This window comes from Echiichthys vipera (genome assembly GCF_963691815.1).
Source record: "Echiichthys vipera genome assembly, chromosome: 15".
NCBI classification, from domain to species: Eukaryota; Metazoa; Chordata; class Actinopteri; order Perciformes; family Trachinidae; genus Echiichthys; species Echiichthys vipera.
Window position 1 is genome coordinate 19,220,103 of NC_139840.1, and position 16,791 is coordinate 19,236,893.

The following is a 16,791-nucleotide window of genomic DNA, read 5'->3' on the forward strand; positions in this document are numbered from 1 at the left end:
GATTTACATAGACCCAACAATTCCTCTGTAGAGTACGCTGGCAACAAAAAACCTTCACTATAACAGGCAGGAACTTTGGACAGACCCAGCTCTGAGGAGGACGGACATCTGTCTTGAGGGGTTGGGGAGGAAGAAAGGGAGAGAGAAAGAGAGAAAAGACGGGCCGATGGATAGAGAGAGACAGACAGACACACTTCCAGAGATGCAAGCAACCAAAGCGTAACAGTTACTTTAATGGAAACATGACTTATATGTTATAGCACTTAATACAGCAGAATAATGGAAACAAGCACAGCTAAGGTGATAGAATATGACACTGATAATAATTATGGTGGTAAATATGATCAATGATGAGTAGTGGTCCAGTAGTCCCAAAGCCATGTAGTCAGTCCAAGTAGACAACTGAACGTATTCACTCCCCCGTCAACTGCAGGTAGGGGTCCACTGATGAATCGTTTAATGTCTAATTTGTTCAGTGTGTCTAATAGTTTGGTGAAATCCCTCTTTAAAAGTTCAGATTGTTCTCTTCAAATATCATTTACATGTTCAACTGATTGTGAGGAACTCTAAAACAGTTTTTTTTAGCTGCATGACATCATGAGCCTGAAGTGTAAAGGTAATTTCAGGGAAATCGACTTCATGCTCAACAAAGACCACCCACGCCAGGTCAAGAACATCTCAACAGACCTCTTCAGCAGACAGGAAACCATCCCAGTAAACACTTGAGCTCTTGAGAACATTTCATCCCCAAACACCTCCAACACAATAGAGCTCTGTTCCCTCAATACCTGGTCCAGTCTGTGACACCAGAGGTCACTCCAAAAACTGTGTAACATCAACAGGATTAGATGCTACACACCTACAGTAGCTACTGTATGTGACCATATAAAGGCCCATCTAGGGATCAATGACAACAGGGCATTTTACTGTCACATGTACTATTGCAGCTCTCTTTTGCTGAGGTGCACACATTGTAAGAAGCTTCCATCTCAAAGTGCATGAGAGCACAGTTGGTGTGCACAATTGGCTGCCACCCTTTATACAGGATACACTTATATCCTTTCTTTACCGGATATATCCGTTTCAGATGATGACACTGTTAAACCTTTGACGATACGCCTACTTGTTTTTGTAGAAGTTTTTTTTAAGTAGCTCAAAGTGTAAGGCACACAAAGACAGTAGGAAGTTAAGGTGGTAGACTGAAGCAGAGAGCATCTTTGAGATATTAAAGGTCCAATATTACGCTAATTTTCATGTTCATATTTTTTTTTCTAATAGATCATGTTGACATGCTTACATAATTTTTCTCACACTATCTGTATGAATATACCTGTCTAATATGCCCTCTGTCTGAAACCGTTTCTGGGTCCTCTGCATCTAAAGCCCGCACAACGTTTTCTGCAGTTTTTAGTCCGTTACAAAATGTATCCCCCCTCTAAAATGCACAGATAATGTCCTACCATCAAGTGTTTCATTTTGCACGGATCATAGTTTTAGTTTTTTGTTTTGTTTCAGATCATAAATAGTAAAGTTGGTAAGTATATCAATCAAATATCGATAAGTTTCTTCTTTCCTAGCAAAAGTTAATAGGGGGACACAGTCTTTAAAGGCTGTATTTTCTGACATTTTCAATCTGCTGCAAAATGAACCCCATTCTTAAACACACAGATAAGTGTTTAATTGTTCACGTATATAAGATCATAACTAGTAACGTTGTTCAATATGGAGAAGCTTCTTCTTCCCTTGCAAAAGTTACAGACACACACACAGTCTTACAGGCAGTATATTCTGCAGTTTTCGGTCTGCTACAAAATGTATTCCATCTCTAAAATGCACAGATGGTGTCCTGCAATCAAGTGTTTAATTTTGCACATGTTTTAGTCATAACTAATAATATTGGTAAATATAGAGAAGTGTGCTCTTTCCTCCCAATAGTTATATTTTCAGACATCAGCCAGCTCCAAGGGCCTGTTCATCGCTGCTTGCTGCTTTAATTTAAATCATATATATTTCTTGCATGAGAACTCTTTAACTGATACAAAAGATTTGTGAGGTGTATGAATTATGCAACAAGCTTATTGATTTTTCACTGCTGTGTCAGCCAGTTTGGCGACATTCCAGAATGGATCCAAAATGGAAATGCATCTAAAAAAACAAACAAAAAAATTTCAATACCTTGTGTTTAGAAGTGACGATAAAAACAACCCACCTCAACTGAAATTGAATCAACGCTGTAAATATTTATTTCTTGTATTTGTCTCTGATATCCTGCACTTCTTGGCGTCTTTTATCTAGGATCTTGTCTAAAAAGTTGCTGCGGGTTTGGCCATCAACAGTTCCTCTATGAATTACTGCTTCCTGTCGAGATGAAGCCTGGCACGTCAACAATGCCTGGCAGGAAAAAGTTGTGGCTGTTAATGTCAGGCTCATCTATTTCATTTTAATTGTGTGTGTGTGTGTGTGTGTGTGTGTGTGTGTGTGTGTGTGTGTGTGTGTGTGTGTGTGTGTGTGTGTGTGTGTGTGTGTGTGTGTGTTTGTGTGTGTGTGTGTGTGTGTGTGTGTGTGTCTCCTGTGAGACTGGGGACAGCTTACCCACGTCATCATGTTAGAGTGAGACTTGTGCATCAAAGAGCCACTAGATGAGAACGTCAGAAGAACAACATGAGCCATTGTCCTCCTGGCCTGCCGTGCACCGGAAAACACTGTTCATGATCCCATAAAAAAAGTTGGCACAGTGAGTCCCGTGAGGTCCTAACGGCCTGTCTGTTTTCACAATAGAAAGCAGAAGGTGTTGTCAGTGTAAATGTCACCTGGTACTAAATAACGCTGTTCTATTTTGTAATCATTAATACAGAAACATGATATGACGAATGAAGAAGCACTGCTTACAGTTTGTCTATGCGCAGATAGTTTGTGTGTGATACGTACGAAATTCCTGTGTATTTTATAAAGCTATGAATAACGATGTCCACCTACAGTGATCTGTTCAGCTTAGTACACACTTAAGCAAGTAAGTGTTTACATATACTGGAGGTATTTGCTCTCAATGTACATAAAAATAGACACACAGTTAAAAACAGGATAACAAAGCTTTGAGACTCACAAACCTGTCTTTTTGCTGTAACTGGGAACATTTTTAACACTGTAATGGGTCAAACAGAAAATCAGGGTAATAAAAACGTGTGTGTGTGTGTGGGGGGGGGGGGGTAGCCTTGTACTGCACATGCATGCATACTGGTCACGTGTGTGTTTGTGTGTGTGTGTGTGTTGATAACCTCTGCACAGGGAGGGGCAGCCAATGGAGCAGCAAGCTTCCCATGATGGGAAGTGTGTGCCCAGAGGAGTTTATAAATCCCTACCATGTTTACAACACACTCACAATCTGACCAATTCTCATGCTATCAACACTTCTGAGAGGAAATGTCTGGTCTGCATCTGTAGTGCGTTTGGCTTTGTTAGAGGAAGGGGCGCAAGCTTTACACGAAACGGACTGTGAAATCCACCGGCTGATTTGAAATAATTCAGCATTGTATTATTTGTCCATTTGTCTCGCAAAGTGCTGAGGAGGAACGTGTCTATCGTGTCTGATTAAGAGATGAACCTTGTTTGAACTCGGCCAGCCTTGCCACTTCTCTCTGACCCTCATTTTGCCATCAGCATGTATAGCAGTGGCTACTCCCAGGTCTCCAAATCCAGCCCGCAGGCTCTAAAGAAGATGCAGTACCGCTCAAAGGGCAAGAGCTGCGGCTACTACATGCGCATTGTCTTCTTCTTTTCTTCGCTCATTCAGTCTCTTATCATAGTTAGCCTTGTGCTCTTTCTGGTCTACGGTAAGACGCAGGACTCGGCGTCCACGTCTCGTATCCAGGACCTGGAAGAGAGCTTCAGCCGACTCTCCATAGAGAATGTCGCCCTGAGGAAGCAGAGGAAGAACTTGACCAACTTTCTCAACACCACCCTGACTGAGAAGGCCCGCAACGACTGGGACCTCAACAGCCTCCGCTACTTCTCCAACATCTCCTCAGTCCTTATCCAAGATATTGACAAGAAGCTGGTGAGAAACTCAGCTAAGCCTTTTGAATATATCTAAAATGCACGTTCCAGTTAGTAGTGTTCATTTTTCATGTGTGACTTAGCTTCAACATCTTATTTGGACTTAAACTCCTAACCTTTCAATAGCCATAGAAAGGAAGGTGTGGATATGTTTGTGTCAGTATGGTTAAACTAACTGTTGTTAATGCAAGCAAAGTTAGATGAAAGGAAAAATGCTTTCAATATACCTGTGAGGCTTTAGTCGAGACTCTTAAAATGTTCATAAAAGGTGCTTCATATATACAGTATATAGAATGTAATTGTATTTAAGTGTTTTTCAATAAATAGAAAAATGTTCAATATTCTTTTATAGTAACCCAGCAGAGTAGCACTTGACTATAGCAAGAATCTTGGTGCTCAAGGTAAACTGTAAATGATCAATTGTTTTTCCTGTTTTTCTCTATTTCACAACTGGTCCAGAACAAAAATAACTAAAACTCTAATCTCGTCTCTTTCTCTGATATAAACAGCAACAGTGCTATAGCGAGTTGTTCATTTGCAACCGCAAAAATTTTAATGCCGGATGCCAAACATGTAAGTAGGACATCTCTCTTTCTCAAACTCTTGTGCTGTCAAAACTGTGGACACTTAATGCTTTTGAGAAAGATATATTTGCCTATTATTTTTCTCTTTTGTCCATTATTGTTTTTCTAAGTAGCGCCACTTCCAGATAACTGTAACTGTGGGCTGCTGACTGAACGACTGAAAGCCAGGTTAGAGCTTGTGGAGTCCAACTTCACACAAACAGGGCAGAGGATGAGGATGGAAATGGACCAGACTGCCAAAGAGAGAGACAACATTAACTTGGAGGTCATCCGTCTACGGAGGGAAAAATCCACACATGAAAAGGAAGTGGCGTTCTTTAGACAAAAATGCAAAGACGACTTTGCCCAGTCCTTGATGGGTATCTCTAATGTCTCTAAGGCTTTCTTAAATAAGATCAGTTCCCTCTTCCCCTCACACATCGCCTTCCAGCTCACCTGTACAAAACAGAGGGAACACCTAGAGCAGATCCGCACCAACTGCACCAGCCTGTCCAGGGAAGTGGAGGACAAGTTTCAGCGTTACCTGAATAATGTGGGAGAACAGGTGTCAATCATCCAGGGTGAGAACAGCCGCTTCAAGGCAGAGAACTGGCGACTGTCTGACGACTACCGCTGGTGCAGCACGAACCGCACGGGCATGATCCTGCAGCACAAGCAGAACTTAGACAAGCTTCAGCGGAAACACGACGAGGACAAGGAGAAACTCTTGATGGACAAGCTGAGGTTAAATGGAGACATAGAGGTCCTGAACAACAATGTCAAGTACAAAACTAAAGCGATTGATCACCTGACAGAGCAAATCAAGCAGCTGAACATGTCCTGCACGTCTAAGGTAAGAAAAACGTGCTATGACTGATTAAGTGTAACATATTTGCAGCTCTGCAGAAGTATAATCAACGGCATGGCTTCTAGGGGCTATTGTATACTTCGTTTAGCCTTTGATTACTCAAGATTTAAATATTTAAGATTTTGCTTTAGATTAGACCTATGGTTACCAAGAAGAATCATGTTCAATATCCTGAACAATATTGATTATTCTTTTTAGTGAAGGCAGTTCAAATGGAAGAGACTGAGAATTCATTCAGGGAACTAATTGTGAGCTGTAAACAGCAGCAGCCCATGAAAGAAATGTTGTTGGAGATTCTCTTATATAGTACAATGTAATGTATACATGGACTATACAGGTTATTATTACATTTCATTGTTACTGACCGACCCTAATACCCCTGTTTTATGTGAAGAGCTGCATACATTTGTGCCGCACTTGAGTCTCTTTTGTGCATAAATTTGAGCTTTTATCATCAATAATACTCTCCGTCTCTGCAGTATCAGAAGACATATTTTCTTTTATAACATTTACATCCTAACAAATCCTCATCTTATCTACAAGTCCCTTATCTTAGTGCATGGCTATATTAACACATTGCATGAGGTGCATCAGATCAAAGCTGCCTTACAGGTGGTTGGAAATCCTCCAAATTTAAGTGCAGAGGAGGAGGTGTGGGAGGGAAATTGTCTTCCAGTAAAGAACAAGAGTACTGAAGGGGGAGAACTGGGCAAAGGGTTCTGTTAGTTCTGTTAAGTGTCTGCTGTTGTGTAAGGACAAGAACCTCGACATGAAGCTCTATGATGTTCTTAAGATCAGGGGATTGAGTCTTAAAACAGAAAATGTAATTGGTTTCCAATCAGTTGTTCCCCATTTTAACATTGCTCTCATTTTTATTTCAGACAGGATTTGGTGGATTTTCAGGAGGTTCGACCTCTCGGTTAGGCACACAGTCTCAGCCTGGGTGGAGCTTGCTCAGTGGTGGGGGATCCAGCTCTTCTAGTGGGGGTCAGCTTCTTAGGGGAGGGTCAGGTGGGTTGACTTCAAGCTTAGGCTCGTATGGGTCAGCTCTCAATAAGCTAGGATCGACTGGGACGGGCTCTTCAAGCACGTCCCTGTTGTCTTCTGGGTCGAGTAACCCATTTGGGTCAGCTCTCAATAAGCTAGGATCGACTGGGACGGGCTCTTCAAGCACGTCCCTGTTGTCTTCTGGGTCGAGTAACCCATTTGGGTCAGCTCTCAATAAGCTAGGATCAACTGGGACGGGCTCGTCAAGCACCTCCCACTCGTCTTCTGGGTCGAGTAGCTCCATTGGGTCAACTTTAAATAAGCTAGGATCGACTGGGACGGGCTCCTCAAGCCTTGGATCAACAGGGTCAATTCCAAATCTTAGCTCAAGTGGGACAGGTTCAAGTAAGCCAGCACTGAGTGGGAGAAGCTCATCAAGCTTGGGGACATCCTCTGGATCAAGCGGGATAGGCTCAAATAAGCCAACATCAAGTGTGAAAAGCCCCTCAAGTTCTGGTTCGACTGGATCGACTGGATCAACTAGTAAGAGTGGGTCAACCGGCTCCGGATTTTCTTGGTGGGGGAGCAGTAACACGGGGCAAAGTAAGTCAGGAAGTGGAACAGGGAAAGTGCCATCAACTGGGAATAGCGGATCGTCTATTGGTACAGGAAGAACGAGTGGACTGGGAGGTGGCTCAAGTAAGAATATATATCTGCAGTTTATTATTCCCATTCTGGGGGATTTTTTTCAGTAAAGATACAGTACCAGTCAAAAGTTTGGACACACAAACCTTGACTGGTACTGTATTGTTCAAGCAGATGGTTTAGATTTCATTTGTCCAGGTTTTGAAAAATCAATTTCTGATATTTCTGTCCCCGTCAATGAAAACGTATTTGTCTTAAAACATTGAAAATACAGTGTCTTTCCTGAATGGTTGGAGGAAAGTGGATTATCCAGAGTAACAGAGGCACAAGCTGCTGGTGAATTATTTAACAAATTAAATCCCATTCACCACCTGTCTCAGGCATTTATTTCAATCAAAACCTGGGTAAATAAAACCAAAACTACCTGCATTAACAGATAGATGAATCATTTGGGTGAACTGAACCTTTAAACAAACATCAAGAGTAATCTGTTTGCAACCACCCATTTATATTCAAAGCATGTATTTGATTTCAAACTTCATTATAACAATTCCTGATCAAACTTTGAAAGAATGACTCTGATGTTTGTAACCTTTGTAGATCTCAGTAGAACTGTTAGCATTTCTGTAGTGTTGAATGCAGCTTGATTGACTACATAATGGCTAAATAATGACACATTTTTTATGTCTAACCAACAGTCAGTGTGGCTCAGCACCTTAAAGATCTTCAGCGCATCATCAACCCCTCAGCCCCAGAGTGAGTATTACGCTTCTTTTAGCTGTAGGTTGAGAGTGAGCGTGAAAGTGTTGCAGGCAGAACAGTGGGTGCACAAAGCAATATTTAGTTTGAATAAATATTGTTAATAAATGACACGGAGAAAAATAAAACAATCAACAGCATTAGTTTGTCTCCGTATACTTTGATTTCTATATTTCCCCTCTTCCCCAAAACCACTAGTTCCCACTGAAGACGTAAATATTAAAAAAAATAATAATAATAATATATTTTCTTCCATTTTCTAAGACAGCTGAGCACTTTAGTTTGTTTTTTTTAATAAAATGTTTCACTATTTTCAGCTGCAGATTCAAACATATAAGGTGCTCTAGTGAGTATTTACAGGATGGTGTATGTGTAAGATTGACTGGTAATGAACGAACACGTCCCCAGTGTAATAGTGATTAATAGTAATACTCATTGATGTGTTTTAAATTATTTTGGGACAAAGATTTAGCTTCACAGCCCAAAATAATAAACAGAATCAGGCTTTGACGACACATTACTTGTTATTCAGACGGATTCATTGTTATTTTGGTTTATTTCATGGGATTAATTAACAATAAGACAAATATAAAACACCACCAAAAGTATCCGTTAACATTTTTTTTTTTAAAGTTCATCAAGAAATAACTTTCTCTCTTACTTTCTTTTCTTTTTTTCCAGGGAGAAACAAGATCTGTCCAGGCTGTTGGGTTAGCCTCCTTGATGAGAAAAATCAAGAGATTTATCTTTAACTGCATTTATTAAGCACAACTAAATGCAAGCTTCTCATATTGAGTTCACATATTTTATATCAATAAATGTACCGTTTATAATACACAGTTTATTATGTTTGGCAATATGCATTTAGAAAAGTTATTTCAATAACAATTGCACTTTTGAATGTAAAATGTGAAATTTGTGTGTTAATATGTATCTTCAAGTATGAATAAGCCCATATTGTACATTTAAACTGTAAATACAGAAAAATTAAAGCTTTGTTTAAACAAAAGCACATCAACTGTGCCTGTCTCTTCTTTATAAACAAATCTGTTTAAGATATTATCCAATACAGACCCAGGAAACAACTGTTTGTCCCTTTGTGCGTCACCTATTGTGTGGTTAATTAAGATTTACTGGCAGCATGATTTAATCCCTCCAGCGTGTTTATGTTTACCTGCCAACCTCTCAGCCGGTCAGCTGAGGAACTTTTGGAAGCATTCTTATAAACACGATGTTGTTAAAAACAATGTGCCATCACTTAACTGTAGAAAACACGGATATCCATTGCCTAAATAAAATCCCAATATATCTCATAAAGCATGGGCGGGTGGGGGGCTGGTGGTGGTATTTGATGAGTGCGCTGACCTTTCCCAAAACAAGCCCTGAAATAGCAAAAAAAGCAGACATATTGTATTTTTAATCTTTGTTTGGTTTATAAAACAAAGAGACGGATATTAATATAGAAAAATATAAACATGGTTGTTTGTTGGAGTGTACAAATGAATCCCTCTATGTTCCAACATTTCTGAGATATGAATAGCACGCTCCTTACGTCTCTGTTAAAGAGTTTAAAGTCATATTTCGGACATGGATCGTAGAATTCAGTGCGTTTACTTTACTTTGGACCAGTGCAGTATTACCATGGCGCAGGGAAACAAACCATAATGAGAAAAGACAAACATCCTGTTCATTGCACTGTGAAAGGATGGGAACGCACTTTTAATTCAAGAACCAAGACTGCATTGTGTTTGGCGCCAATTAATAAATACAGCACTTAGTCCTGAGCGAAGGCAGAGCTCTTTCCTGTCTAAAGGATATCCTTTGTTTAACATCAAGTGTTTTTCCACATTTGGGATGTGCAGCTTACTGCAGGGGTAGCTGCAAGGATATTAAAGGTCAACTGGTTGGATGCTTCAGGGAGTTTCTTTATTGGATTGTCTGAGATACAGGACATGTTAAATCTTCACTGGAAAACCATCACGATGATGCTGCTCCGTTTCCCGTCATCTCAATGCATTTTCCTGTCGACTCGTGGCATTTCTTTATTCCCCGTACACAACTGACGCAATTGGCTATTGTTTTAACTGACACAGGGGACCCTGATAACTCACTCATCACTCACTTTGTTGCACTATATGGAGAAGACCAAACAACTCATCTACAGACAGAAAATATACAGTTAAGCTATAAATGTCTGGGTTCAGACAAGGTTTGAACAGAAACAGTTAAGGCTCCAGAACGGGGAGATGAACTTATGCACTTTATGCTTTGAGGCTTCAACAACCCCCCTGTAATTTATCTATGTATTTATTTATTTAAGTTACAGTTTTATAATTATATCAATATCACATGTAAATGTAACTTTAACTAGTACAAGACAAAATAAATCGTAGTGTAGGTCCAGTCAAAACAAACAATACCAACTTACAAATAAGGTTAAAATAATTGTTAGCATCTAGTGGAAAATAAGACATTTTAATAAGCACTAAGAAAATGAAAACTTTGGCCATGTTTATTTTAAACTTGTACTGGATAAACATTACACAGTGCACACACAATACAAATTAGCCCCTGTAGAAGGGAGGCACATGTTGAAGCTCACATTATTTCTTCCATTTGTAGCTTTTACATGTTTCTCAACACAATTGGCTTGTGAAATTACTGACATGACTATTTAATATTTTCACTGGCAAGACCTTTGCAACACTGCCAACAATAAGCAAAACTAATTATTTGTTCGCCTATCCATGCTTGTCTTTATTTTTCAAGTGGATCAATTTTTAGGCCATTTGTACCACTGGGATCCGGATCGTCCAGTACATGATCAGTTTGAGTATAAATGACACATTAATAACCTCATTGCTGGCTTTTCTTTTGTGATCTTGACCCTCAGCATTGTGGACAGCACTGAGACCACTGATGAAGACTTGGGGCCATTGTGTCGCAGCATACCTGAACACCTCCGTCCCCCTCCTGATGCAGGAAAGGGAACGGGTGCTTAAGATTACGACCTCCTTCCTCACCTGGGGTTGCAGGACTGTGAACTCTTTTGTCTGTAGCTGCTAATGTTCCTTCTTTACTGTGACTTCTAATTGCATTTCCTATCTGCCTGACCTCCCTCAGTCCCATGACATGCAAGAAAGACATCAAGGGGCAAAACCCCTTTCTCTTTTGCTGGTACTATAGTGTGGAGAGGGAGGGTGGTAAGCACTGGAAACAGCTGGGAGGGAAAATGCACCCCAGCAGTGACATCCTTTTGTGTTGAAGTCCTTCAGCTCGACCCTGACTTTTCACCTTGACCTCTTTCTACAGAAGAGTTATGGAAAGGAAAACAAGGATCTGTTTAATTGCTTCAAGAGGGTGTGTTTGACTTCATGTAACCCGTGTTTGAGCAGACCTAATATAGCGTCAGTTTCATGAGCAAATCCTGCACATGTGATGTCTTCATAACAGAATACAGCGTACTCTTAGGCTTATTGCAGTCCCTTTTACAACGTTACGAGACCCATGGTTCTCAGTTCAGGGAGACTCATAGTTAAATCATCAGTCCAACATATGATAACTCTGTTACAAAATATCTGGTTAATGGATAAAAGCGAGGGAAAGTGAATTTAAATTTGCCTCCAAAATTGGTTCACTTCTCATTTTGGGCTCAACTTTAGTTAAATGCAGCAATTGCAGTGGTGGTTGTAGTATTTAGAGCCATTAGCTATGCTAACATGACAGATAAAATGTGATTTCTGAGGTAAAGTTAAAATAACTGAAACTGGCAGTCCTAAAATAAAGCTATATGATTGTTACATTACCTGGGAGAGTCTTGTGTGTTCTGTTAGGCAACATTAAGGATATTGTTGAAAGAAAAAAAATGTATAATTAACAAAATAAATGACAAAATCGTCGTACATAATACCCATTTTTTGAAGAAAACTAGTTTAGTGTCTACAGGACAAAACTAGTTTAGTGTCTGTGAGGCTCTATTGAGCCAAGCTAAGTGCTAACATGCTTACAGTCGCTATGCTAACATGTTGATGTCTATTAGGTTTAATGTTAACCATATTCACTATCGTAGTGTTTTACAATGTTAACAATAATTAGCCTTACACGCAGTAAAGCTGGGGCTGACAGGAATTTTTTGCTAAATGAAAAATCAGAAAATCGAATTTAATAATAATATACAACTATACAATTAAAAAACAAACCATTTTGTCATCAATGTTAATGTAAGAGACACAACAGTTCCACATTTTACACCAACACCTTTCTTATGTTCAACCGTACCTACATTAAGTACCAGCGTAAAACTAAACACACTGGAAACAACTTTACTGAGGAACAATGACATCATTTGTTTTAAACATTGTAAATGTTATGCCGTGGCGCTTCCAGACATTGTTTCACACAGAAAATCTTCATTTGGCACACCAAAACCAAAAGCCATAATTGTCTAATGTTGCTGTTGTAATATTGAGGCTAGTTTAAAACTATGTCAATATGAGAGTTAAAGAATCACATACTGATATACTTTGGTTTCTTATTTTGCAGTTAATGTTACAAAATAACTGATGTGCATAGATTAATACCGGTACTATTTGCATTTTGAACAACAATGTTTTGTTGTTGAAGAAGAATTTATCCCGCTAAGGGAAATTCAATTTTTTCACTCTGTTATTATATTATTCATGTTACACACACACAGGCCCTAAATACACACTCATGCAATTAATGGAGAGATGTCAGAGCGAGGGGGCTGCCAATGGCTCAGCGTCCCGAGCAGTTGGGGGTTCGGTGCCTTGCTCAACAGCACCTCGGCATTGAGATGAGCTGGCACCTCTCCCGCCACCAGTCCACGCTCCATTCATGCTCCACACAGGGACTCGAACCAGCGACCCTCCGGTTCCCAGCCAAGTCACCTATGGAAGTGTTAGGTATCTTTATATACAGTATGTTAGGTGCTTCATAATTCTTCAAATAGATAAAAAGACAGCTTTCATCTTCATATTAGTGATTGTATCACGGTGGTTGCTGACGCCACTGATGTCATGAGCTGAGCTCTGAGCCCTGACCTGCTCCAACAATATCCTATTTATCCACGTCATTGATTATCCATCACATACTGAGAGCCGTAATGGTGCCACACCGCAGGCAGGGATCTTACAGATCATCTAGTCTAAGAGAGAGCAATGGAGCTGAAGCCACTGCAGTTATTTGGATTCAATCCCTCACCCCTGCTGAGAGACATCCGTCATTGCACAAAGTGTATATAAACACCCACTTGACAGCTGGGAGGTGATGGGAGAAACCTGGCTCAGCAGGAGGATGTGTGCACTCTTGACCCTGTGATTTCAACATAATTGTGCGTGGGACCAGAAGTTATTCTCTTCCCTGATTGTTAATAGTTTAGAGGTTATCAGTCCTCTTTTTATATAAAACCCACAGAGTAATACGGAGAGTGAAACCAAGAGAAGGGGAATATCCCAAACTCAATTCAAAAGTCAGGGGTGATTTCTTAAATTTCTAGGGGTTAATTTAGAAGGTCAACTGACTCCAGCAGTTTCAGGTATAAACTATAAAAACAAGTCTAAACAAAAGGCAAAGGGCTTCATAAAGGCTGGAGAGGTCCAGGGACTTGACACAATGCAAATAGATGCATGATTTAGAAAGAAGAAAAAAACTCTACACTAACAGGCATTTATAAAGCGTTTTTGTGTGACTTCCTCTGTTATTTTATGGAAACAGGATTTGTTTCTGTTCTCAAAATTTGAATGTGAGAAATACCCAATAATTTGCCTCAGTAATTTACGAGAAGCCAGAACCTCGGCTCTTGACCTTAAACCTTTCTGTGATTTACGACATCCTGATAACTCCACTAATAATGTGATTTCCTGATATTGCAATAACATGTTTTTAATAAGAATCACTGATGACTCAGATAAAAAAAAAAAAAAACATTTCATGGAGATTGAACCGACTGTGTTGCCCACATTACTTCATCTGCAGCTCTTGCCATTTTCTGCTGGTGATTAATCTCAGATCCACTGTGGTCTAATGGACCATCCTTGCACAACGACCTCTCAGTTTGTGTATGGGAGGGTTCATTTCCCGTAGGGGTTTTAGTTTAATGCATCTCTGCCTGATAACAGCGCGCCACTTGCTATCTGTTGTATATTTCAAATTCTACATTAAGCTTTTTAAAGTTTTTTTTCAGTAAGCGAACATGACACTAACAGTCTTTTTGTACACTTGCACATTTTGCATTTCAAGGAAATAGCATATCTTTTCTACATTATTTCATTTTTCTTTTTGTTTTTTTGTGTCCTGCACACAAAGTCCCCAACCCTCATGGGTTTATAAGACACCATCACATAATACAGTACATTCAAAATACAGATTATTATACAGCTGGATCTCTGAACAACATATTACTTCTTCTTTACCACGCTTTAACAAGAAAATTTGCTACAAAAAACGTTCCCTTTTTAAAGCACAACTCAAGTTTCTCATATTCATCTAACCAAAAGAAATTTGCATAAATGGAAGACATCTTAATAAAAAAAAATCCTCAAATCATCATAAACATTATTAACTTATCAGTCAGAATCTGTAATAAGTATCGTTCAAGGCATTTTATTACATCAGTGGACAAATGATTACATTATGGGTTTTATTTCAGCTTAAGTAATTACATTTTCAGGAAATTTTGACATTGTTTTAAATGTTGTAAAGCCACCTGAGACGGATTTTTGACATAAATATAAAAAATAACTTAGTTTTAAAACTGCATCTTGGGAAAGAGGGGAGACAAGGTTTTATCCTACAGTCCACATCTAATGTCCTGACAGAAATATAATAGTGTTTACATTTCATAGTTACGGTTAAAAGACATCGTTTTTAATAAGATGGCATCAGCCCGACTCTTCTCTTATGGCTTTAAGTGATAAACTGTGTACTGCTTCCATCTAGTGTCCATAGCAGTGTATTAGAGGGGAATGAATGTGTAAATAAATGTCCCTTTGGTTCTTCTTTTTACAGGTCTAAAGGGTTTGGTAATTTACAAAGCATAAAGTTAATAACACTCTAAACATTATACACGCAAGGTGAATTTCTTGGATAATAAAACCAATATTAATTCAGAGGAAGCTTTGGAATGTGGCGGGATATTGTGTTTCCATTTTTTAACCACATAGTATATTTACTTGCAAAATGTCACGTAAAGGAAGTTAATGTTTTATTTTTTCTTTGTTTTATTATTTTGAAGGATTTGATAAATTTTTTCTTCACTCAGGCCTCAATTGAATCCTGCCCACAGTCCCAGTGATCTATTCTCCTGTCCGTCTTCACCTCTCACTGTGCTTGAAGCAGCGAAACACCTTCTCCCAACAGAAAAACCTGCAGCAGAACTTGTCTGTGTTCCTGACATGACAGTAAGAAACTGTGACAGGCAGACAGACTTGCCTTTGGGTGATGGCCCCAGCAGAAGGTGTGAATGAATAATTGATCCCAAGAAATCAAATTAGTCTCTCTCTCTACTATCTCTACTTAAAATTTCAGTTTTTATTCATTTTGTTGCTGGAAATAGGAATAGGAAATGTTGCTGAGATATGCACATTTACATACAGCATCATCTAACTATGAAAGCAAGGAGTCTAAGTGTATGCAGGGCTTATGTGACAATATAAAAGTTTGGTGCCATTTGGCCAATAGGTGACGCTGCTGCAGCGTCCTCTAACTATATAGGACTATATAGTATATACTGTATAAGTTATTCATATGAGTGGTTCTCAGGAACGCTGTAAGCAGCACTTCTGCAGGGGCCAAGCATAGATCCTTTAAACTCTGAAATGACATGCAAGGCTGGATTACCAACCAGACAAAGCAAACTGCCCCTGGCTCCTAAAAAAAATGTCAGTGGGTTTTGGCAATTTCATTAGTTGCACATTTGTTGGTAATTCTGTACCACTGACATTCACAGCCTATTATTAACTGCTTAAATCAATTGACATTTGGGGAAAATTGGCTTATTTGCTGTCTTGCCAAGAGTTAGACGAGGAGATTGATACCACTCTCAACATCTTTGTATGTTAAGTTTTACACCAGCAGCCAGTAAGCTTAGCTTAGCACTAAGGCTACTATGGCTCTGTTAGTACAAAATCTGCCACACGGCCACAGCACCTCCAAAGCTGAGATATGGCAGCTTATAGCCTATACTGTCGTAGTCTTTCTCTGCTTTGCTAAACTAAACATATTAGTTTCATATAATATGACGACTCTTCTCATCTAACTCTTGGACCCCTTTTGTATGCTTCATTTTTACACAAACTGAGTATGTGCAGGATGTTTAGGCTACACCACAAATAAGCAAGATTTGTGGTGTTGTGGGGGTTTTGTAACAAACATGGTGCAAAGTGACTTTCTTGTTTCCACTGGTTGCCTAGCATCCTGTCATTTCGTTTTTACACTTTGTTTTTTGTAGCGTGCAGGGGCCAGTTTCACAAAGATAGACTTGGCATAGATCTAGACCTAACTGCTCATCAGACTCTAGATAGATGGATGGATGATTCATCCAAATAACAAAAGTGAGCCTGGGGGCAGGAACATGTGGAGACTAATGTAGCAGCAAAATTACTTTAAGACTGACCTAAAACACTGAAGATATTTCCAATGGAATTCCACTGCTAGGCAACAGCCTGGGTCCTTGTTAACTTCCTGTCAGCTGATGTCATTATTCGCACTGTAAGAGGAAGTATACTGGGACACATTTTAGAATGTTTATGTTACTGTGAGACAGTCTATAATATGTTAATGAGTGAACTGTATCGGTGCGGTCGGATTATAATGTGAAAAGCAAATATGTGAAGTGTCAAAAATGGCCAAATAGCCTATCAATTTTAGTGGCATAGATAGATTTCCGGACTTTCT

The 16,791-nt window shown here is 39.4% G+C and overlaps 1 protein-coding gene across 2 annotated transcripts; it reads left to right on the forward strand.

The window, feature by feature from the left end:
• The first annotated feature begins 3,392 nt into the window (after positions 1 to 3,392).
• Positions 3,393 to 8,856, forward strand: plvapa (plasmalemma vesicle associated protein a). Of its 2 annotated transcripts, none has more exons than XM_083928734.1 (6): positions 3,393 to 4,054; positions 4,563 to 4,626; positions 4,748 to 5,469; positions 6,366 to 7,170; positions 7,815 to 7,872; positions 8,557 to 8,856. In XM_083928734.1, exons 1-6 carry the CDS (start codon positions 3,659 to 3,661, stop codon positions 8,588 to 8,590), a joined length of 2,079 nt encoding a protein of 692 aa, XP_083784860.1. In that variant the 5' UTR covers positions 3,393 to 3,658; the 3' UTR covers positions 8,591 to 8,856. The 2 variants fall into 2 exon arrangements, with proteins under 2 accessions (XP_083784860.1, XP_083784861.1); XM_083928735.1 differs by having other exon boundaries at positions 4,751 to 5,469.
• The last annotated feature ends 7,935 nt before the right edge of the window (positions 8,857 to 16,791 follow it).

Excerpts from the sequence above, each read along its gene's own strand:
- plvapa (XM_083928734.1), top strand. The coding sequence starts at position 3,659 with ATGTATAGCAGTGGCTACTCCCAGGTCTCCAAATCCAGCCCGCAGGCT. Across the intron at positions 5,470-6,365 it reads ACATGTCCTGCACGTCTAAG|ACAGGATTTGGTGGATTTTC; the intron begins GTAAGAAAAACG and ends TTTTTATTTCAG. Across the intron at positions 7,171-7,814 it reads TGGACTGGGAGGTGGCTCAA|TCAGTGTGGCTCAGCACCTT; the intron begins GTAAGAATATAT and ends TCTAACCAACAG.